The sequence below is a fragment of the Elaeis guineensis genome, chromosome 8, assembly GCF_000442705.2.
Source record: "Elaeis guineensis isolate ETL-2024a chromosome 8, EG11, whole genome shotgun sequence".
Classification (NCBI taxonomy): domain Eukaryota; kingdom Viridiplantae; phylum Streptophyta; class Magnoliopsida; order Arecales; family Arecaceae; genus Elaeis; species Elaeis guineensis.
The window spans coordinates 40909975-40931959 of NC_026000.2; the positions used below are offsets into that span (position 1 = coordinate 40909975).

At 38.0% G+C, this 21985-nt stretch overlaps 2 protein-coding genes across 2 annotated transcripts; one reads left to right on the top strand and one right to left on the bottom strand.

Annotated features, from left to right (window-relative positions):
• Positions 1-1168: 1168 nt before the first annotated feature.
• Positions 1169-9014, bottom strand: LOC140859755 (putative 1-phosphatidylinositol-3-phosphate 5-kinase FAB1D). The gene is made up of 12 exons (XM_073262255.1): positions 8701-9014; positions 8517-8550; positions 7356-8111; positions 7112-7256; positions 6680-7024; positions 4737-5684; positions 4306-4640; positions 4083-4209; positions 3835-4002; positions 2127-3650; positions 1771-2031; positions 1169-1684 (listed from the first exon to the last, which is right to left on the bottom strand). Exons 1-12 carry the CDS (start codon positions 8957-8959, stop codon positions 1340-1342), a joined length of 5247 nt encoding a protein of 1748 aa, XP_073118356.1. The 5' UTR covers positions 8960-9014; the 3' UTR covers positions 1169-1339.
• Positions 9015-13852: 4838 nt separating this feature from the next.
• Positions 13853-21805, top strand: LOC105036241 (putative 1-phosphatidylinositol-3-phosphate 5-kinase FAB1D). Its single transcript, XM_010912005.2, has 12 exons — positions 13853-14165; positions 14316-14349; positions 14765-15520; positions 15620-15764; positions 15852-16196; positions 17192-18139; positions 18236-18570; positions 18667-18793; positions 18874-19041; positions 19226-20749; positions 20845-21105; positions 21192-21805. Exons 1-12 carry the CDS (start codon positions 13907-13909, stop codon positions 21534-21536), a joined length of 5247 nt encoding a protein of 1748 aa, XP_010910307.2. The 5' UTR covers positions 13853-13906; the 3' UTR covers positions 21537-21805.
• The last annotated feature ends 180 nt before the right edge of the window (positions 21806-21985 follow it).

Consider the following 21985-nt stretch of genomic DNA (forward strand, 5'->3'; position numbering starts at 1 on the left):
ATATGATTATTTTAAAATAAATAAGGAGTATAAGATCCACTTACCTCAATCATCCTAGATATTTAGTCTTCCTTAAATAAATCAGATAATCCTATTTAAAATATTAAATCAAGATCAATTTTCATTCTATGTATTCAAAAAAATTAAAAAATAATAGAAATTGATTAACTGAATGATCTGTCAGATAAACCCCCTAGGCATGAGATCTATAGGTCTTTCTTAGAGAGAGAAAGGAGGAGAGAGAAAATATTTAGAGAGAGAAAGTAGAGAGATAAAGTGGAGAGAGAAGAAAAAAAAGAGGGAGGGAGAGAGAGAGAAAATCCTCTCTCTTCTTCTTCTTCTTTTCTTTTCTTCCTTCCCGTGGCTCACTTGGGCAAAAACAGGGGATCGTGTGGTCCCCTCTTTGGTCGGTCGATCAGGAGCTGCAGCCGGCATGGCGGTGGCCGATGGCAAGGAGACGACGATCTCGTGGCTCGGAGGGACCAAACCGGTGGTCGGCGGTGACCATCGGTGCCGGAAAGCCAAGAAAAGAAGGGTGGAATAGGAGACTTTTTCTCCAACAAAATTTGACGGCTCCAATCGCCGGCGATCATACACACTGGCACGGAAAGGAAAGGGAAGGAGAGAGGGAGAGAAACCGAGGCTTACCTCGAGCTCCGGTGATGTCTCCGACGAGAAATTGAGGCGAGCACGGTGACGGGTTCTGCGAGCAAATTCCGACGATCCTCGCCGTTTCGCTCCGGATTCCTTGGTGGGAAGAAGGGAGAAGGGGTCTCCCCCTTAAATAGAGCCGAAGGGAGGAGTTTGACTCCTCCCCAGCAGCATTTCTGACTCCGATTAGGAGCCGGTCGGGAGAAAGAAGGAGACTCACTGGAGTCTTCTTCAATTTTTTTTTTTTTTTTTTTCATTTGGGCTTCTGAGATTTTGGGCTTGATCCAAGACTCAAATGGATCGGGTATTACATTATTATTTCAAAAAATAAAACAAGTAATATGCATTCCTGACAAGAAATGTTGAGCATTCTTGCACCATATATATTTCCAAGGAACATTAATATAACTGATCATCTTTTCTAATTTCTTAGAGATTGCTATGTACGTATTAGTTTAAAAAATGTCTACAGATGTGCAAATACATATTATTGTGGACTCACTTGCCCCAGCAATTTGCCAAAAAATAACCAACATTGGGAGGACCCAATATGTGAAGAATATCAATATACGGCCCTCGCAAAACAAGAAAAAAAAAAGAGAGAAGTTGCACGAAATAAAACTAAATATTGGTTTAACATCAAATAAATTTCAAGAAACTGTGATCTCCGAATTGAGATAAATGGAACTCATGCCTCATTTGGTGGTTCTGGAACCTTTGTCATGTGTGCATCAGACGAATTGATGCTGTCATCGAAACAAAACTTGCAGGGTTCTGAGCAACGTTCAGAACTCCAAGTATCTGGGATCATCATGAAATATTTAGTCATAAACTTCCTAAATCTTTTCTTGTACTCTTTTGGGGAAATCACAGTGGGCAATGAATTTTTAGGAACGATTAGAGAAGACTTCACCCATGTCTCAAGTTGCTTGTCCCATGTATACTGCCTCAAGTAATCTATAATGCCAAACACAAGCTTATGCTGCTGTTTATCCACTCCGACAAGTAAGGAATAATCCATGACATTGATTAACTGCAAAAAGAATCTAGGTTAAAAATCCCATTTGTAGATTCTAATTGCGATGATGTTAAGGGGTGAAAAGTAAACCAAACTCTTACAGTAAGAAAAGATGTATCATTCCAAATGGCACGTTGCAGAAGATGTTTTGTCTTCCCACCAATATAAATGGGCGATACACACATGTCTTCAACAAAGTTTTGATCCAAAAGAACCTTTTCATGTTCATTTGCATCTGAAACATATCGAGAAAAGACAGCTCCTTTAAGATCATATGTACGTGAAACATGATGTCCAAAGAGAAGATTTTCCATCACCATTAGATGAGTTTTAACCTCTTTGCCACTTTTGTAACGTCTAACCTGAAGTTTGAAAAAACCTACATTAAATAAGATGGGGTACACGTAAAAATGTACAGTTAAAAAGACAGAAAGGACGTAATAATCTAGTAGCAGACCTGGTATATTCCCAAGATTTTAGCAAGGCATGTTTGGCTTCCCGATTCTATAGAGTCAGAAATGTACTTAAAATAATCAGGGGCAAACTTTATAAAGGAATCAAGCTCTGTCTTCTTAATTTCTTTTATAATGAACCTGTCATCCATTGATTTTACAAAAGATGCTTTACTCTTCCCTCCTTGTGCATCCCACTTCTTGCAACGGCTTAGGGAAGATATATAAGCTAATTCTGATGGGCAGCATTTCTTCCTGAGAGCATAGAATTGTTCTGCATATATACACACTACCAAATATTTACACTTTCCAGCAACTTTTCCAGCTCCCACAGGAATTTCAGGATGCAGATCTTCTGAAGCTAACTGGCGATGCACAGATGATGAACCATCAGTGGATAACTCCTTGGACAAACATGATGAACCACTCTGCAATGAGTGGATTCCTTCATAGTCTAAGGATCCAGTGGATGACCAAACAGATGAATGGACAGAACCATTGGATATCTGGGTGTTAGAATTTACTGTTGTTTTATCGGTCTCTCCTTTGCTCTTCTCTGCTTCCTTTTCAGCCAAGTTACGGTACCGATCCTCAAGTATGGCTAGTCCACAAGCAATTATACTCGATATCTCATCCTCTAAAACTGACAAAACATTGCCACCTGGACCAACTGTGAAGTACAAGTTCATTTCTGGAGCAGATGGTTGACACATTGGAGATAGGTAGATTGGAGTGTAGGTATTAATAAATTCAAACTTTTGCAGTGAACCACCATGAAGATCCTTTTTGCATGCCCCACGCAATTCAGAAAAAGGAGGCCAGATCCATTTGTCTGGGTCTTCTACTTTGGAATTGCAAAACTCCTGGGACATTCTTAGATGTTCCTTGGACAAAGACATGGCAGGCATTAAACCACTATTAGCTTTTAGTTCTAGATCAGTAACCATTCCAAGGTTTGGTTCTCTTGTAACTTGGATAGAGCTGCCTACGCGCAGCATATCATCAGAAATAGGAATGCATGCTTCTTGACCATTCTTGCTACCTCCAGTAGGAGTAGAAACATCAGCTAGTCTACTAGTACAATGTTGTTCAAGAAAAGACGATGAATGCTCCTCAAATGTGGATCTATCAGAAAGCTGCCTTGATGCACTTCCAATTTCAGCAAACCCTGCATCAAGAAAATTTTGGGCTCTGCTGCTCGTGTCACCGAAGTCATCAGCTGATGCAGTTTCCGGCTCAGTTTGTATATCTTGAGCATGATAGTTTCCACTGGAAGAAGAGGACACATCAACGCCTTTAAGAATCTGACTTGCAGCTTCCAAAACCTTTTCACCATTTTCTTGCCTATCCCTTTCAGCATACGTGTTGCAGGTGCTGCCATCCTTCTCTTGCTGGACTTGTTTGTGCTGTACAAGGTGATGCAAACGACGGTCCCAAACATACAGCAGAAGGAGAAGCTCCTGGTTTAGCCAATTTAAACCAAGAACCTCATGCTGCCCACTATGATTTATAGCTTTTCGCAAATAAGCCTGCTTTGTTGACAGCAAAAAATACTAAGTAAAAGAACTGAATATTATGTTAACAAGATTGGTAATAATTTTTGAGTAAATGAAGTAAAATAACAGAATGACATGGAAATACTGAGCGAATTAGGAAAAGAAAATCGTGTTTCCAAACCAACAACTCTCTAAAAAAAAAAATAGTAAAAGCAACCTCAAACTCAGTTTCTTCTTGAATCAGCATCTCTTCCACTTCAGAAAATTTTTTAACTGAACCTGATATATCCATATAGTCTTTTGAGATTGGGCCAGAATCTTTAGGCTTCAACTTCAGCAGCAAGTTTGCAACCTCAGAGAAAAACAGATGTGCTCTAGCCAGAACCTTATAAGAAAACAAAGATTAAATGGTCAACTTGTGAAAAAAAATATGAAAGCAACAGAAACCACAACTTGATAACATACATTTTGCAATTCGTGCTTAAGCCACTCTTGTCCATGGGGATTTTGGAACTCTAGGACTGGTGGTGGCTTACACGCACCATAGATTTCAATCGATGAATATCTGAACATGGCAACTTTGGAGCCTAATCTGAGCATCAATAAGCATAAGTAAATAATTTTGAGATTAAAAAACAAGGAATGATAAACAATGTTCAAAACAAAAGATTCAATACCATGCACATACCCAAAAAACCGAAGACAGTCCCTGTGCAATGAATGTCCACATTTAGATAACCGACGGGCTGCAGAGTGGCTCGAAAAGCTGAGCTCTAAGAACTTCCCAAATGAGAGACCACGTGCTGCAATTGAAAGCACAACCCTTCGCGTAGATTTTGGGATCCCACCTTCATGCTCACAACTTAAGCATCGGGACCACATCCAGATCTTTCCTTCACCTTCGCCAGACAGACATGACTCTGGAGGAAGTCGCCTGACAAGAATACTAAGATTTCCATTCTGATGGGTGTAACAGTATACGTGTGATTCTGGTGGTTCACCACATGATAAGCAAATGTGTTTCTGCCGCAATTGCAAAGATTTCATTAGCACAAACAAGTATTGTATTGAATAATTTTTCACACAGTTTTAACAAGCAATGATATAAAAATAAGTAACCTGGTTGAGTAAAACATCTTGCAGATATCGCCCCAGCGATACATCAAAATTCCCATAATATTTTATACGAGAAAGATGGTTCTGCTCCGAAACAACTTGTTTTGTGATACACTGCCTAGACAGCAAAACCACTATGCTTTGAGGATCTGAGACACTCTGAATGTCATCCTGTTTTAGCACTTTAACTTTGTTGCCAACCTCAGAACTGCAATGCTCAATAGACTCAGAGAAATCGGAGGAAAGCCCAAACTTTTCACTGTTGTTGTTTCTTTCATCTGGCTTTTCTTGATTAATATTAGCAGTTTTAACTTTATCATGATCAAGCATCTGCAAAGATGAAGAAATAGGGAGATCAGGCATCTTCTCCTTGCAGCCAAAAAATGATGAAACAGACTCAGAAGTGTGAGACCGAAAGCTTTCTCCTAGACATTTCTCAAGAGAAACTGGGACAGATGATAGAAGCTGGCTAGGGTGAAACAATGTTGATGAATCAGACTTTGGGATTCCATTGTTGCAGGGTATGTCAAAATACAAATCTCTGCAATTAATACTATCTCCAGTCGAACTAACATCAGCTTCGAATTCAGGTGAGGCACAAGGCATTTCAGCAGCCACATCAGAAATTGATGGCATTTGACCATGAGCATATTTTTCTGGTTGTCCATCAGAAATTTGAACATCTAAAGCATGTGCTGAGGTAATGCTAGAAGTGGAACCTTCAATACTAGAAATATCTGAATAAGGTGCAGCATCACGACTAGCAAAAGGCATTGGCTTAGCCCTAGAAGAACCAGATCCCTCTCTTACAGAATTCTTATCAGATAAAAATAATCTTTGATCTGCAAAGAACGAAGTTTCAAGAATCAAATGGTACGCTGCGAAGACTGTGTACTGCATCACACGCTTAATCTTCTTCAGTTCATCACTATGTGCTCCTTTCAGCAATATCTGCAGCAAGAGACAATTGACACGTCATTGTAATCTGGAGTGAAGAGGAAAGCGTAACAAAGAGGGTGTTCCAGTAGTTTTAAGACAAAATCTTCAATAAGAGTAGATGCATCTCCATCTATGTAATACACTATTCAAAGCATTCCACTGAATCAGCATAGACAAGAGTATAAATGATGAAATGCAAAATAGATATAAAGCACAAGAACAAAGTAAACTTAGAAAACTTAATATGCAACAATTGGAATGTCCCACTGAAACTACTAACAACCAGCTGGCTACACTTCAGTTTTACCAATGGCCTCAAATAGGGAAACCTCAGAGGATGATGACACATTCATTCAAACATAATTATTCGGGTGCACACAGGATGGTTCAGATGCTATGAAAAGAAAAAAGGGCACATGATATTTGAAATAGGAAAATGCCACTGTAGATGTTTTCATAAGTAACGTATGTTGCATGCTTTTTTAACATTTGCCAGAGCTAGGAGGAACAGTGCTGGTAGATAAAGAACAATTAACAAGATAAGCTCTGAAAGTGTATTGCGATAATGAATACCAACATGATAGATACTAGAGTCATTAAGCATCTTTCCAATAGTCAAAATGGCAGTCCCTTTCTAATTGATTTTGATTGTTTTTATTTGTTATCAAAACAAAATCATGCTTTAAGTCATAAATTAGATCTACCTGTCTCTCTCTCTCTCAAAGGATGCATCCAACTCCAGCCAATTTTGAGTTGGGCACATGATGAAGGAACAAAAGAAAGTAAAACCCTTGTTTTCCGACAAAATGTAAAACTAAATACCATTTTTTTGCTTAATTGCATTTAGTCATTTATACAAAGTGACAAAAAGCATTACGGCATGGCAATTTTCATCAGTTATGAAGCCAAAGAGGCACAAGACATTTGGCCAAGAAATATATTACTAATGAACAAACATAACAGTGTCATGTCTGCTAATATAGGACACAAATGGGTACTGAACTTACTGTACAACCCAAAGGTTTTGGAAAACCCTCTAAAAACATTAAATTTTTGCAGGGCCTCTTTCCATCTTCACCACAGATGTTATGCTCATCCACAAACCTTTCAACATGGAAAGAGTCACATTGCCTCAGATTCACTTTCATCAGAACATCACCAGAAGAAATGATGGGAGAACCAGTACATTGTGCAATTCTTTGCAAGTGCGAGAGCTTCATATCAAAGACCAGAGTGATTCCTTTTGCAAGAAGAAATTCTTGTATGTCACGTGAAACAGTTTTCTCTACCAGAACTACATGTGGCTGCCATAAATCTATCATCTCAATTATAGACCTTGAATAATGCTTTTCCTGATCCCAAAAGAAAAAGAAAGAGATAAGCTGAGAATTTATGAGCACCACCATCAAGACATTCCCCAAAGAACTTCTTAGGCCTACCTGTACCATTGAGTCAAATGATAACAAACCAACTGAAGAATGCCCTAGGGCTCCCTGAAGAAGTAGAAGTCTAGGATTTTGAAACTTGGTCGGCATGTGCTTATGTGCAGCATTCTTCTTGAAAACTAAGCCTTTGATCACCTGACTGCAAATAAAATTTCCACACTTAACAAAAGGGCATTTTAGCCTTAATCTAAAATACATATGAAAAACAAACATGCTCACTAACTACTGCAGCCTGTACCTTTGATTGCGAGTACCGGATGCAATGCATTTCACCATCACATATGATCCCGGATCCATTGCCTTTCCCTTACTAGCATCTGGCTTGACAAGCAATGCAGCTTCCCATGATAGTGAAGCCACAATGTCAAGCCAACTCTCACCCCCCTCTCTGCCACAAAAAGCAAGGCCCTCAGAGGCCAAAAATCTACTTACCATAATTTTGAACTGTCCATTCATTGCTTTCAACATTGCCTTTTGCCGTTCTTCTTTATAACTGTGAGTATTCCCATTTTCTACATTAAGACTGTTTAAAGAACTTGATTGAGCCCATTTTATACCATCACCATACTGATCATCATCATCATCATTATTAGCAACACTGTCCATGTCATCTTCCACATATTCTGGTTCAGGTGGTTTCCAGATTAGAGAATCTTTTTCGAAACTGGATAAGAATTGTAGACTACTATTGTTGCCAGCAATCCCTGTCCCACCTGTATCATTACCAGTTCTCGAGGATTGAGCATCAACAGACATGCCATTATAAACTCCAGAATTCTCACCACTACCATCTCCATGACCCTCTGATGCTAATGTAAGGGATGAATCTTTTCCTTCTGCTGATATAGGAATTCTTGATCCATCTACTTGGGCCTTAGCATAAGAAGGCAGAACATCTATATCTTTAAATGAATTTCCATTTCCATGATCTTCTAATTGCTCGGTAAATCGTAGGTCTGGATGCTTTTGACCAGTATCCAGAGAATCATCGCCCCTGCCAAATGATAACCCATGCGTCAACCACCAATACATGTGTCAACCAACAAAACAATAGAAGTACAAATATTGTATCCACAATAATAGATCTTGCCATCATCGGTCACTCTCATTATAAGAACCATGGGAATTCATCCATATAATAACGTCTAGGCCAAAAAATTGAAGCAAAATAATTTAGAAAGATAAGAAATCAGTGTTGGATTTTTTGTCACACATTGTTAGGACTGGATTCTTTAAAGTATTTCTCATGTACCAAAATTGTTGGATAGAATTAGTATGATCTCATTCTAAAAGCCTAAAATAAACCTTAAATCATGTCATGCTTACAGAATGTAGTACAGCAAGAAATAAGACTACATAATTTTCATTGAACCAGATGCAGATTAAAATTATTACATACCTGATTTGTGAACTCATATCAGCAGGGAAATCACCTGAAGAAAGAACAAATTTGGAAAGGGGAAAAAATGTCAAATGTTTTAAAGAGAAGAAATTTGGAAAGGGGGAAAACGCCAAATGTTTTGCAAGAGGTTAGGTTAGACAAAATCCAAAAGGTGGAATGAGATTAACAAAGAGGCAGTTACCAAAGCTTGAAAAACAACTCCCATAGCTTGACAGAGAGAGTACAGGGCTTCCCAGAGGAGTGGAGTAAGGACTCAAACCATCCATTTGTAACAACTCTTTGGCATACTTCTCCAGACAGGATTTACAGTACCCCACCGGGTATTCACCATCCAGGGCAAAAAAACTATCCCTTTCTTCACACTCCTGGCAGATGGGACGGTTGCATATTTTACAGTGATATCCACCATCTGAGCCACATGCAGGACACATTCTACTCATAAGTTCGAAACAGAACTTGGAAAAAACAGCAGATTCCAATTCCTCTCCCCACTACGTCCAATGTCCTGAAAATAAGAGAATAGATCAGTATCCACACTTCCATGCAGTAAAGCATATATTACAATCTCCATAGATAAAGTACCAAAAAAATGTTGACAAGATCCAAGGAACTATAAAGACCGCATTAACCTTCAAGAGACATGAAAAGCTGCAAAATGACAATTAGCAGAAATGAAACATAAAACTTCCAGTGGGAAAAGAAAAGAGAAGGAAACTCTCTGGCTAAAATCGATACACTGGGAAAAAAAAATTGACACAATGCCAAAAAATCCATGCACTGCAACAACAATTATATAAGATTGAAAATAGTACGATATCAAAAAAGGAATTATGTCCGAAACCCACATTACTACTTTATTCTTATAATGGAAAATTTAAACGTATTAAAAACAATACACGTGTTTAAAAGAAAAAAAAAAAATCTAGATAGAACGAAAGAATGCAGAACACTTGAATGAGACTTCAGAATCTTGGAATGATAGCTAACAGAGAGAAACTATAATAATAACTAACAACATCAACTCCAAACGATCTATATTATCTAATTATACACCTAATGCAATATGGACTACAGGGCTTAGGAATCAAAATTGGAAACGAGGTCACCACAAACGGTGAATGGAAATTTAAGAATCAGAAATCTAATGCAAAACTACAATGTTATTGATAATAGGAGAGAAAAAGTCTAAAAAACAAAATCAATGAACCCCAAAGCCCAGAAGAACAAACACAAATATAGATGAAAAATCTAAACTTAACCATAATCAGAACTTCCTAAGGGACAGGAAGCCAAATCCTAATATTTCAATCATCTACCACCTAAAGTAAATGAAACAAAATTAATGAGGGCATAATAAACCATCGTAACATAAGTGCAGTTAAATGATATAATTGGTAATTAGACCAAATTCATGCATCCATACAACTCGAGAAACTGACAACCAAACTATCCAACTTATCCAGGATCAAAACGATGACCCAAAAATTCAGAAACAATTTTGGAATGATGGAGACATAAAAAGAAATTAGAAAAAGCCACCTAAAACCCATCACCTATATCGTTTATGAAATTAAAAAAAAAGAAAAAAGTACCAGTACCTACCTCCCGTTAGTGAAAACCCAACAGTACTTTTTCGAAAAACAACCCAGAATTAAGGACCAATACCCACCTTTGCTAAACCTCCATCCCGAAACTAATCAAAACCCAACAAATACATCAACTCAACTGCAGCTATTCGTACAAAAATTGAACAGAGAACCCAAATTCTTCAAGTACTTAACTACCCACCTCTCACCAAAACGCAAATCCCACAAGCTGCTCAAAAGCCAACAAAGTTCCAACTCTTAAGCCAGATTCAACCAAAAAAACACCCCAAAATTCTTCCTCCCCCAGACCCAAACAGCGATGTCCCCGTTCCTTAAACCCTTCGAGGATATATATAAAGAGAATAGAATTGCAAAAAAGGAAAACTGAATCCAACAGGAGAACTTAAGGAAAGAGAGTATCTTGCGCGTTTCGGTCTTTCTGTACCTATCGAGAGAATATATGCTGACTCCCGTGGTCGCTCGAAAATCTCGAATTTTCCTAAGAAGGGAGAGAGGATGCCACTTTTGGAACCCATCGGCTGTAAAAGGACTCTGCATCTTCGTTTTTGTTTTCTGTTTATGTTTTTGTTTCCATGTCGAGGACTACCTGCAGGTTGGAAGCCGGTAAAGGTTGGAACTTTTTTCCATAATAGAGCACGGATATTTTTGTATGGAGAGATGCAGGCGAGCATATCTGCTGGAAATATTTTCATGCAAGAGACTACGTGCACGTTGAAAGCCGGTAAGAGTAGAAATTTTTTTTATAGTAGAATACGGGTATTTTTGAATGGAAAGACGCACGTGGTGACCGTGGGGAGAAGAAAGGCGACTGACATGCAGAGACAAATGCTGAGGAAGAAGATGACAGATTCCGTAAGTTGGTGGCAGACAACGCCCCAAGGTTGGACCTTTCTTGTTGAAGCTCCATATATCCATCTTCATACAGTATCCCACTGTCTATATGTTTGAACTTCAAATCATTCTAGGATGAAAGCCCCTCTGAAAATAGTAATGGAGCAGCTTAACAAATTGGCATCTTAAGTTGGAAGAATAGGTACGTCTACAAACTCTAATCACTAAAACTAACACTTCAGATGAAGACAAAGGCCAAAATATTTGAAAATATAGCATTTAATTAATACTTCACTACCTTACTGGAATCTCTGGAGAGAAGTTAAAAAATATTGCACTTTCAAAGTCAAAAAATCTTTGAGAAATAAACATCAGGTTTCCTGCATGGTTTCAGGGGAGGGAATATAAACAAGAATCGTCTAGTCTCACTCGGCAAAACATCATCAAAGGTTTCCTGCATCTAAAATAGGGGGAAAAGCTTCAAAATCCAAATAAACTTAAAATTAGCAAAAAAATAACACTTAATTTATAAATTCACGATGAAGAAAATACCAGTTTCCTGTAACATCACCTACTAAATGGAAAAAGAAACGTCTGAAATATCATTGATACACACGTTGATCAAGACAGTAAACTGTAAAAGTTAACTAAAATTTAGATATGAAATTTTAACATCTAACAACTCCAAAGGATTTCGTCGAAATCCTGCAGCAAAAGAGGTGATCCAAATTTCACTAATAAGGTCAATTTCTTGTGCCCTACTCTATAGCATTATCATAATATTGGTAATATATTTTCCAAACAACGGACTATGGAAAAAGAATAACCGTCAGTACTGTTTCCTATTTAGGTTGCGACCTATATACTAGTTTGGTTTCTATCTCTTCGCAAAGTATCCAAAATTATTTCCAGCAGATACGCTCGATCGCATCTTTTCATACAAAAATATCCGTATTCTACAACGGAAAAAGTTTCCATTTTTACCGGCGGATGCGCTCGCCCGCGTGCGTCTTTCCATACAAAAATACCCGTATTCTACTAGAAAAAAAATTTCTACTCTTACCGGCTTTCAACCTGCACGTAGTCTCTGGCATGGAAATATTTCCAGCAGATACGCTCGCCTGCGTCATTCCATACAAAAATATCCGTGCTCTACTATGGAAAAAAGTTCCCACCTTTACCGGCTTCCAACCTGCAGGTAATCCTCGACATGGAAACAAAAACATAAACAGAAAACAAAAACAAAGATGCAGAGTTCTTTTACAGCCGATGGGTTCCAAAAGTGGCATCCTCTCTCCTTTCTTAGGAGAATTCGGGATTTTCGAGCAACCACGGGAGTCAGCATATATTCTCTCGATAGGTATAGAAAGACCAGAACGCGCAAGATACTCTCTTTCCTTAAGTTCTCCTGTTGGATTCAGTTTTCCTTTTTTGCAATTCTGTTCTCTTAATATATATCCTCGAAGGGTTTAAGGAACGGGGACATCGCTGTTTGGGTCTGGGGAGGAAGAATTTTGGGGTGTTTTTTTGGTTGAATCTGGCTTAAGAGTTGGAACTTTGTTGGTTTTTGAGCAGCTTGTGGGATTTGCGTTTTGGTGAGAGGTGGGTACTTAAGTACTTGAAGAATTTGGGTTCTCTGTTCAATTTTTGTACGAATAGCTGGAGTTGAGTTGATGTATTTGTTGGGTTTTGGTTAGTTTCGGGATGGAGGTTTAGCAAAGGTGGGTATTGGTCCTTAATTCTGGGTTGTTTTTCGAAAAAGTACTGTTGGATTTTCACTAACGGGAGGTAGGTACTGGTACTTTTTTTTTTTTAATTTCATAAACGATATAGGTGATGGGTTTTAGGTGGCTTTTTCTAATTTCTTTTTATGTCTCCATCATTCCAAAATTGTTTCTGAATTTTTGTGTCATCGTTTTGATCCTGGATAAGTTGAATAGTTTGGTTGTCAGTTTCTCGAGTTGTATGGATGCATGAATTTGGTCTAATTACCAATTATATCATTTAACTGCACTTATGTTACGATGGTTTATTATGCCCTCATTAATTTTGTTTCATTTACTTTAGGTGGTAGATTATTGAAATTTTAGGATTTGGCTTCCTGTCCCTTAGGAAGTTCTGATTATGGTTAAGTTTAGATTTTTCATCTATATTTGTATTTGTTCTTCAGGGCTTTGGGGTTCATTGATTTTGTTTTTTAGACTTTTTCTCTTCTATTATCAATGCCATTGTAGTTTTGCATTAGATTTCTTATTCTTAAATTTCCATTCACCGTTTGTGGTGACCTCGTTTCCAATTTTGATTCCTAAGCCCTGTAGTCCATATTGCAGCATTAGGTGTATAATTAGATAATATAGATCGTTTGGAGTTGATGTTGTTAGTTATTATTATAGTTTCTTCTGTTAGCTATCATTCCAAGATTCTGAAGTCTCATTCCAGTGTTCTGCATTCTTTCGTTCTATCTAGATTTTTTTTCTTTTCTTTTAAACACGTGTATTGTTTTTAATACGTTTAAATTTTCCATTATAAGAATAAAGTAGTAATGTGGGTTTCGGACATAATTCCTTTTTTGATATCGTACTATTTTCAATCTTATATAATTGTTGTTGCAGTGCATGGATTTTTTGGCGTTGTGTCAATTTTTTTTTCCCAGTGTATCGATTTTAGCCAGAGAGTTTCCTTCTCTTTTCTTTTCCCACTGGAAGTTTTATGTTTCATTTCTGCTAATTGTCATTTTGCAGCTTTTCATGTCTCTTGAAGGTTAATGCGGTCTTTATAGTTCCTTGGATCTTGTCAACATTTTTTTGGTACTTTATCTATGGAGATTGTAATATATGCTTTACTGCATGGAAGTGTGGATACTGATCTATTCTCTTATTTTCAGGACATTGGACGTAGTGGGGAGAGGAATTGGAATCTGCTGTTTTTTCCAAGTTCTGTTTCGAACTTATGAGTAGAATGTGTCCTGCATGTGGCTCAGATGGTGGATATCACTGTAAAATATGCAACCGTCCCATCTGCCAGGAGTGTGAAGAAAGGGATAGTTTTTTTGCCCTGGATGGTGAATACCCGGTGGGGTACTGTAAATCCTGTCTGGAGAAGTATGCCAAAGAGTTGTTACAAATGGATGGTTTGAGTCCTTACTCCACTCCTCTGGGAAGCCCTGTACTCTCTCTGTCAAGCTATGGGAGTTGTTTTTCAAGCTTTGGTAACTGCCTCTTTGTTAATCTCATTCCACCTTTTGGATTTTGTCTAACCTAACCTCTTGCAAAACATTTGGCGTTTTCCCCCTTTCCAAATTTCTTCTCTTTAAAACATTTGACATTTTTTCCCCTTTCCAAATTTGTTCTTTCTTCAGGTGATTTCCCTGCTGATATGAGTTCACAAATCAGGTATGTAATAATTTTAATCTGCATCTGGTTCAATGAAAATTATGTAGTCTTATTTCTTGCTGTACTACATTCTGTAAGCATGACATGATTTAAGGTTTATTTTAGGCTTTTAGAATGAGATCATACTAACTCTATCCAACAATTTTGGTACGTGAGAAATACTTTAAAGAATCCAGTCCTAACAATGTGTGACAAAAAATCCAACACTGATTTCTTATCTTTCTAAATTATTTTGCTTCAATTTTTTGGCCTAGTCGTTCTTATATGGATGAATTCCCATGGTTCTTATAATGAGAGTGACCGATGATGGCAAGATCTATTATTGTGGATACAATATTTGTACTTCTATTGTTTTGTTGGTTGACACATGTATTGGTGGTTGACACATGGCTGTTTATGGGTTATCATTTGGCAGGGGCGATGATTCTCTGGATACTGGTCAAAAGCATCCAGACCTACGATTTACCGAGCAATTCGAAGATCATGGAAATGGAAATTCATTTAAAGATACAGATGTTCAGCCTTCTTATGCTAAGGCCCAAGTAGATGGATCAAGAATTCCTATATCAGCAGAAGGAAAAGATTCATCCCTTACATTAGCATCAGAGGGTCATGGAGATGGTAGTGGTGAGAATTCTGGAGTTTATAATGGCATGCCTGTTGATGCTCAATCCTCGAGAACTGGTAATGATACAGGTGGGACAGGGATTGCTGGCAACAATAGTAGTCTACAATTCTTATCCAGTTTCGAAAAAGATTCTCTAATCTGGAAACCACCTGAACCAGAATATGTGGAAGATGACATGGATAGTGTTGCTAATAATGATGATGATGATGATCAGTATGGTGATGGTATAAAATGGGCTCAATCAAGTTCTTTAAACAGTCTTAATGTAGAAAATGGGAATACTCACAGTTATAAAGAAGAACGGCAAAAGGCAATGTTGAAAGCAATGAATGGACAGTTCAAAATTATGGTAAGTAGATTTTTGGCCTCTGAGGGCCTTGCTTTTTGTGGCAGAGAGGGGGGTGAGAGTTGGCTTGACATTGTGGCTTCACTATCATGGGAAGCTGCATTGCTTGTCAAGCCAGATGCTAGTAAGGGAAAGGCAATGGATCCGGGATCATATGTGATGGTGAAATGCATTGCATCCGGTACTCGCAATCAAAGGTACAGGCTGCAGTAGTTAGTGAGCATGTTTGTTTTTCATATGTATTTTAGATTATGGCTAAAATGCCCTTTTGTTAAGTGTGGAAATTTTATTTGCAGTCAGGTGATCAAAGGCTTAGTTTTCAAGAAGAATGCTGCACATAAGCACATGCCGACCAAGTTTCAAAATCCTAGACTTCTACTTCTTCAGGGAGCCCTAGGGCATTCTTCAGTTGGTTTGTTATCATTTGACTCAATGGTACAGGTAGGCCTAAGAAGTTCTTTGGGGAATGTCTTGATGGTGGTGCTCATAAATTCTCAGCTTATCTCTTTCTTTTTCTTTTGGGATCAGGAAAAGCATTATTCAAGGTCTATAATTGAGATGATAGATTTATGGCAGCCACATGTAGTTCTGGTAGAGAAAACTGTTTCACGTGACATACAAGAATTTCTTCTTGCAAAAGGAATCACTCTGGTCTTTGATATGAAGCTCTCGCACTTGCAAAGAATTGCACAATGTACTGGTTCTCCCATCATTTCTTCTGGTGATGTTCTGATGAAAGTGAATCTGAGGCAATGTGACTCTTTCCATGTTGAAAGGTTTGTGGATGAGCATAACATCTGTGGTGAAGATGGAAAGAGGCCCTGCAAAAATTTAATGTTTTTAGAGGGTTTTCCAAAACCTTTGGGTTGTACAGTAAGTTCAGTACCCATTTGTGTCCTATATTAGCAGACATGACACTGTTATGTTTGTTCATTAGTAATATATTTCTTGGCCAAATGTCTTGTGCCTCTTTGGCTTCATAACTGATGAAAATTGCCATGCCGTAATGCTTTTTGTCACTTTGTATAAATGACTAAATGCAATTAAGCAAAAAAATGGTATTTAGTTTTACATTTTGTCGGAAAACAAGGGTTTTACTTTCTTTTGTTCCTTCATCATGTGCCCAACTCAAAATTGGCTGGAGTTGGATGCATCCTTTGAGAGAGAGAGAGACAGGTAGATCTAATTTATGACTTAAAGCATGATTTTGTTTTGATAACAAATAAAAACAATCAAAATCAATTAGAAAGGGACTGCCATTTTGACTATTGGAAAGATGCTTAATGACTCTAGTATCTATCATGTTGGTATTCATTATCGCAATACACTTTCAGAGCTTATCTTGTTAATTGTTCTTTATCTACCAGCACTGTTCCTCCTAGCTCTGGCAAATGTTAAAAAAGCATGCAACATACGTTACTTATGAAAACATCTACAGTGGCATTTTCCTATTTCAAATATCATGTGCCCTTTTTTCTTTTCATAGCATCTGAACCATCCTGTGTGCACCCGAATAATTATGTTTGAATGAATGTGTCATCATCCTCTGAGGTTTCCCTATTTGAGGCCATTGGTAAAACTGAAGTGTAGCCAGCTGGTTGTTAGTAGTTTCAGTGGGACATTCCAATTGTTGCATATTAAGTTTTCTAAGTTTACTTTGTTCTTGTGCTTTATATCTATTTTGCATTTCATCATTTATACTCTTGTCTATGCTGATTCAGTGGAATGCTTTGAATAGTGTATTACATAGATGGAGATGCATCTACTCTTATTGAAGATTTTGTCTTAAAACTACTGGAACACCCTCTTTGTTACGCTTTCCTCTTCACTCCAGATTACAATGACGTGTCAATTGTCTCTTGCTGCAGATATTGCTGAAAGGAGCACATAGTGATGAACTGAAGAAGATTAAGCGTGTGATGCAGTACACAGTCTTCGCAGCGTACCATTTGATTCTTGAAACTTCGTTCTTTGCAGATCAAAGATTATTTTTATCTGATAAGAATTCTGTAAGAGAGGGATCTGGTTCTTCTAGGGCTAAGCCAATGCCTTTTGCTAGTCGTGATGCTGCACCTTATTCAGATATTTCTAGTATTGAAGGTTCCACTTCTAGCATTACCTCAGCACATGCTTTAGATGTTCAAATTTCTGATGGACAACCAGAAAAATATGCTCATGGTCAAATGCCATCAATTTCTGATGTGGCTGCTGAAATGCCTTGTGCCTCACCTGAATTCGAAGCTGATGTTAGTTCGACTGGAGATAGTATTAATTGCAGAGATTTGTATTTTGACATACCCTGCAACAATGGAATCCCAAAGTCTGATTCATCAACATTGTTTCACCCTAGCCAGCTTCTATCATCTGTCCCAGTTTCTCTTGAGAAATGTCTAGGAGAAAGCTTTCGGTCTCACACTTCTGAGTCTGTTTCATCATTTTTTGGCTGCAAGGAGAAGATGCCTGATCTCCCTATTTCTTCATCTTTGCAGATGCTTGATCATGATAAAGTTAAAACTGCTAATATTAATCAAGAAAAGCCAGATGAAAGAAACAACAACAGTGAAAAGTTTGGGCTTTCCTCCGATTTCTCTGAGTCTATTGAGCATTGCAGTTCTGAGGTTGGCAACAAAGTTAAAGTGCTAAAACAGGATGACATTCAGAGTGTCTCAGATCCTCAAAGCATAGTGGTTTTGCTGTCTAGGCAGTGTATCACAAAACAAGTTGTTTCGGAGCAGAACCATCTTTCTCGTATAAAATATTATGGGAATTTTGATGTATCGCTGGGGCGATATCTGCAAGATGTTTTACTCAACCAGGTTACTTATTTTTATATCATTGCTTGTTAAAACTGTGTGAAAAATTATTCAATACAATACTTGTTTGTGCTAATGAAATCTTTGCAATTGCGGCAGAAACACATTTGCTTATCATGTGGTGAACCACCAGAATCACACGTATACTGTTACACCCATCAGAATGGAAATCTTAGTATTCTTGTCAGGCGACTTCCTCCAGAGTCATGTCTGTCTGGCGAAGGTGAAGGAAAGATCTGGATGTGGTCCCGATGCTTAAGTTGTGAGCATGAAGGTGGGATCCCAAAATCTACGCGAAGGGTTGTGCTTTCAATTGCAGCACGTGGTCTCTCATTTGGGAAGTTCTTAGAGCTCAGCTTTTCGAGCCACTCTGCAGCCCGTCGGTTATCTAAATGTGGACATTCATTGCACAGGGACTGTCTTCGGTTTTTTGGGTATGTGCATGGTATTGAATCTTTTGTTTTGAACATTGTTTATCATTCCTTGTTTTTTAATCTCAAAATTATTTACTTATGCTTATTGATGCTCAGATTAGGCTCCAAAGTTGCCATGTTCAGATATTCATCGATTGAAATCTATGGTGCGTGTAAGCCACCACCAGTCCTAGAGTTCCAAAATCCCCATGGACAAGAGTGGCTTAAGCACGAATTGCAAAATGTATGTTATCAAGTTGTGGTTTCTGTTGCTTTCATATTTTTTTTCACAAGTTGACCATTTAATCTTTGTTTTCTTATAAGGTTCTGGCTAGAGCACATCTGTTTTTCTCTGAGGTTGCAAACTTGCTGCTGAAGTTGAAGCCTAAAGATTCTGGCCCAATCTCAAAAGACTATATGGATATATCAGGTTCAGTTAAAAAATTTTCTGAAGTGGAAGAGATGCTGATTCAAGAAGAAACTGAGTTTGAGGTTGCTTTTACTATTTTTTTTTTTAGAGAGTTGTTGGTTTGGAAACACGATTTTCTTTTCCTAATTCGCTCAGTATTTCCATGTCATTCTGTTATTTTACTTCATTTACTCAAAAATTATTACCAATCTTGTTAACATAATATTCAGTTCTTTTACTTAGTATTTTTTGCTGTCAACAAAGCAGGCTTATTTGCGAAAAGCTATAAATCATAGTGGGCAGCATGAGGTTCTTGGTTTAAATTGGCTAAACCAGGAGCTTCTCCTTCTGCTGTATGTTTGGGACCGTCGTTTGCATCACCTTGTACAGCACAAACAAGTCCAGCAAGAGAAGGATGGCAGCACCTGCAACACGTATGCTGAAAGGGATAGGCAAGAAAATGGTGAAAAGGTTTTGGAAGCTGCAAGTCAGATTCTTAAAGGCGTTGATGTGTCCTCTTCTTCCAGTGGAAACTATCATGCTCAAGATATACAAACTGAGCCGGAAACTGCATCAGCTGATGACTTCGGTGACACGAGCAGCAGAGCCCAAAATTTTCTTGATGCAGGGTTTGCTGAAATTGGAAGTGCATCAAGGCAGCTTTCTGATAGATCCACATTTGAGGAGCATTCATCGTCTTTTCTTGAACAACATTGTACTAGTAGACTAGCTGATGTTTCTACTCCTACTGGAGGTAGCAAGAATGGTCAAGAAGCATGCATTCCTATTTCTGATGATATGCTGCGCGTAGGCAGCTCTATCCAAGTTACAAGAGAACCAAACCTTGGAATGGTTACTGATCTAGAACTAAAAGCTAATAGTGGTTTAATGCCTGCCATGTCTTTGTCCAAGGAACATCTAAGAATGTCCCAGGAGTTTTGCAATTCCAAAGTAGAAGACCCAGACAAATGGATCTGGCCTCCTTTTTCTGAATTGCGTGGGGCATGCAAAAAGGATCTTCATGGTGGTTCACTGCAAAAGTTTGAATTTATTAATACCTACACTCCAATCTACCTATCTCCAATGTGTCAACCATCTGCTCCAGAAATGAACTTGTACTTCACAGTTGGTCCAGGTGGCAATGTTTTGTCAGTTTTAGAGGATGAGATATCGAGTATAATTGCTTGTGGACTAGCCATACTTGAGGATCGGTACCGTAACTTGGCTGAAAAGGAAGCAGAGAAGAGCAAAGGAGAGACCGATAAAACAACAGTAAATTCTAACACCCAGATATCCAATGGTTCTGTCCATTCATCTGTTTGGTCATCCACTGGATCCTTAGACTATGAAGGAATCCACTCATTGCAGAGTGGTTCATCATGTTTGTCCAAGGAGTTATCCACTGATGGTTCATCATCTGTGCATCGCCAGTTAGCTTCAGAAGATCTGCATCCTGAAATTCCTGTGGGAGCTGGAAAAGTTGCTGGAAAGTGTAAATATTTGGTAGTGTGTATATATGCAGAACAATTCTATGCTCTCAGGAAGAAATGCTGCCCATCAGAATTAGCTTATATATCTTCCCTAAGCCGTTGCAAGAAGTGGGATGCACAAGGAGGGAAGAGTAAAGCATCTTTTGTAAAATCAATGGATGACAGGTTCATTATAAAAGAAATTAAGAAGACAGAGCTTGATTCCTTTATAAAGTTTGCCCCTGATTATTTTAAGTACATTTCTGACTCTATAGAATCGGGAAGCCAAACATGCCTTGCTAAAATCTTGGGAATATACCAGGTCTGCTACTAGATTATTACGTCCTTTCTGTCTTTTTAACTGTACATTTTTACGTGTACCCCATCTTATTTAATGTAGGTTTTTTCAAACTTCAGGTTAGACGTTACAAAAGTGGCAAAGAGGTTAAAACTCATCTAATGGTGATGGAAAATCTTCTCTTTGGACATCATGTTTCACGTACATATGATCTTAAAGGAGCTGTCTTTTCTCGATATGTTTCAGATGCAAATGAACATGAAAAGGTTCTTTTGGATCAAAACTTTGTTGAAGACATGTGTGTATCGCCCATTTATATTGGTGGGAAGACAAAACATCTTCTGCAACGTGCCATTTGGAATGATACATCTTTTCTTACTGTAAGAGTTTGGTTTACTTTTCACCCCTTAACATCATCGCAATTAGAATCTACAAATGGGATTTTTAACCTAGATTCTTTTTGCAGTTAATCAATGTCATGGATTATTCCTTACTTGTCGGAGTGGATAAACAGCAGCATAAGCTTGTGTTTGGCATTATAGATTACTTGAGGCAGTATACATGGGACAAGCAACTTGAGACATGGGTGAAGTCTTCTCTAATCGTTCCTAAAAATTCATTGCCCACTGTGATTTCCCCAAAAGAGTACAAGAAAAGATTTAGGAAGTTTATGACTAAATATTTCATGATGATCCCAGATACTTGGAGTTCTGAACGTTGCTCAGAACCCTGCAAGTTTTGTTTCGATGACAGCATCAATTCGTCTGATGCACACATGACAAAGGTTCCAGAACCACCAAATGAGGCATGAGTTCCATTTATCTCAATTCGGAGATCACAGTTTCTTGAAATTTATTTGATGTTAAACCAATATTTAGTTTTATTTCGTGCAACTTCTCTCTTTTTTTTTTTCTTGTTTTGCGAGGGCTGTATATTGATATTCTTCACATATTGGGTCCTCCCAATGTCGGTTATTTTTTGGCAAATTGCTGGGGCAAGTGAGTCCACAATAATGTGTATTTGCACATCTGTAGACATTTTTTAAACTAATACGTACATAGCAATCTCTAAGAAATTAGAAAAGATGATCAGTTATATTAATGTTCCTTGGAAATATATATGGTGCAAGAATGCTCAACATTTCTTGTCAGGAATGCATATTACTTGTTTTATTTTCTGAAATAATAAGCTTTCAATAAATAGAGGTGATGCCGGTTTTGTATCTTTGTCATGCAGCTCATTCTCCCAAAGACACGACTT

Excerpts from the sequence above, each read along its gene's own strand:
- LOC140859755 (XM_073262255.1), bottom strand. The coding sequence starts at position 8,959 with ATGAGTAGAATGTGTCCTGCATGTGGCTCAGATGGTGGATATCACTGT. Across the intron at positions 4,210-4,305 it reads GACTGTCTTCGGTTTTTTGG|ATTAGGCTCCAAAGTTGCCA; the intron begins GTATGTGCATGG and ends ATTGATGCTCAG. Across the intron at positions 4,003-4,082 it reads TTAAGCACGAATTGCAAAAT|GTTCTGGCTAGAGCACATCT; the intron begins GTATGTTATCAA and ends TTTTCTTATAAG.
- LOC105036241 (XM_010912005.2), top strand. The coding sequence starts at position 13,907 with ATGAGTAGAATGTGTCCTGCATGTGGCTCAGATGGTGGATATCACTGT. Across the intron at positions 15,521-15,619 it reads TCCGGTACTCGCAATCAAAG|TCAGGTGATCAAAGGCTTAG; the intron begins GTACAGGCTGCA and ends TTTTATTTGCAG. Across the intron at positions 21,106-21,191 it reads ATGATACATCTTTTCTTACT|TTAATCAATGTCATGGATTA; the intron begins GTAAGAGTTTGG and ends TTCTTTTTGCAG.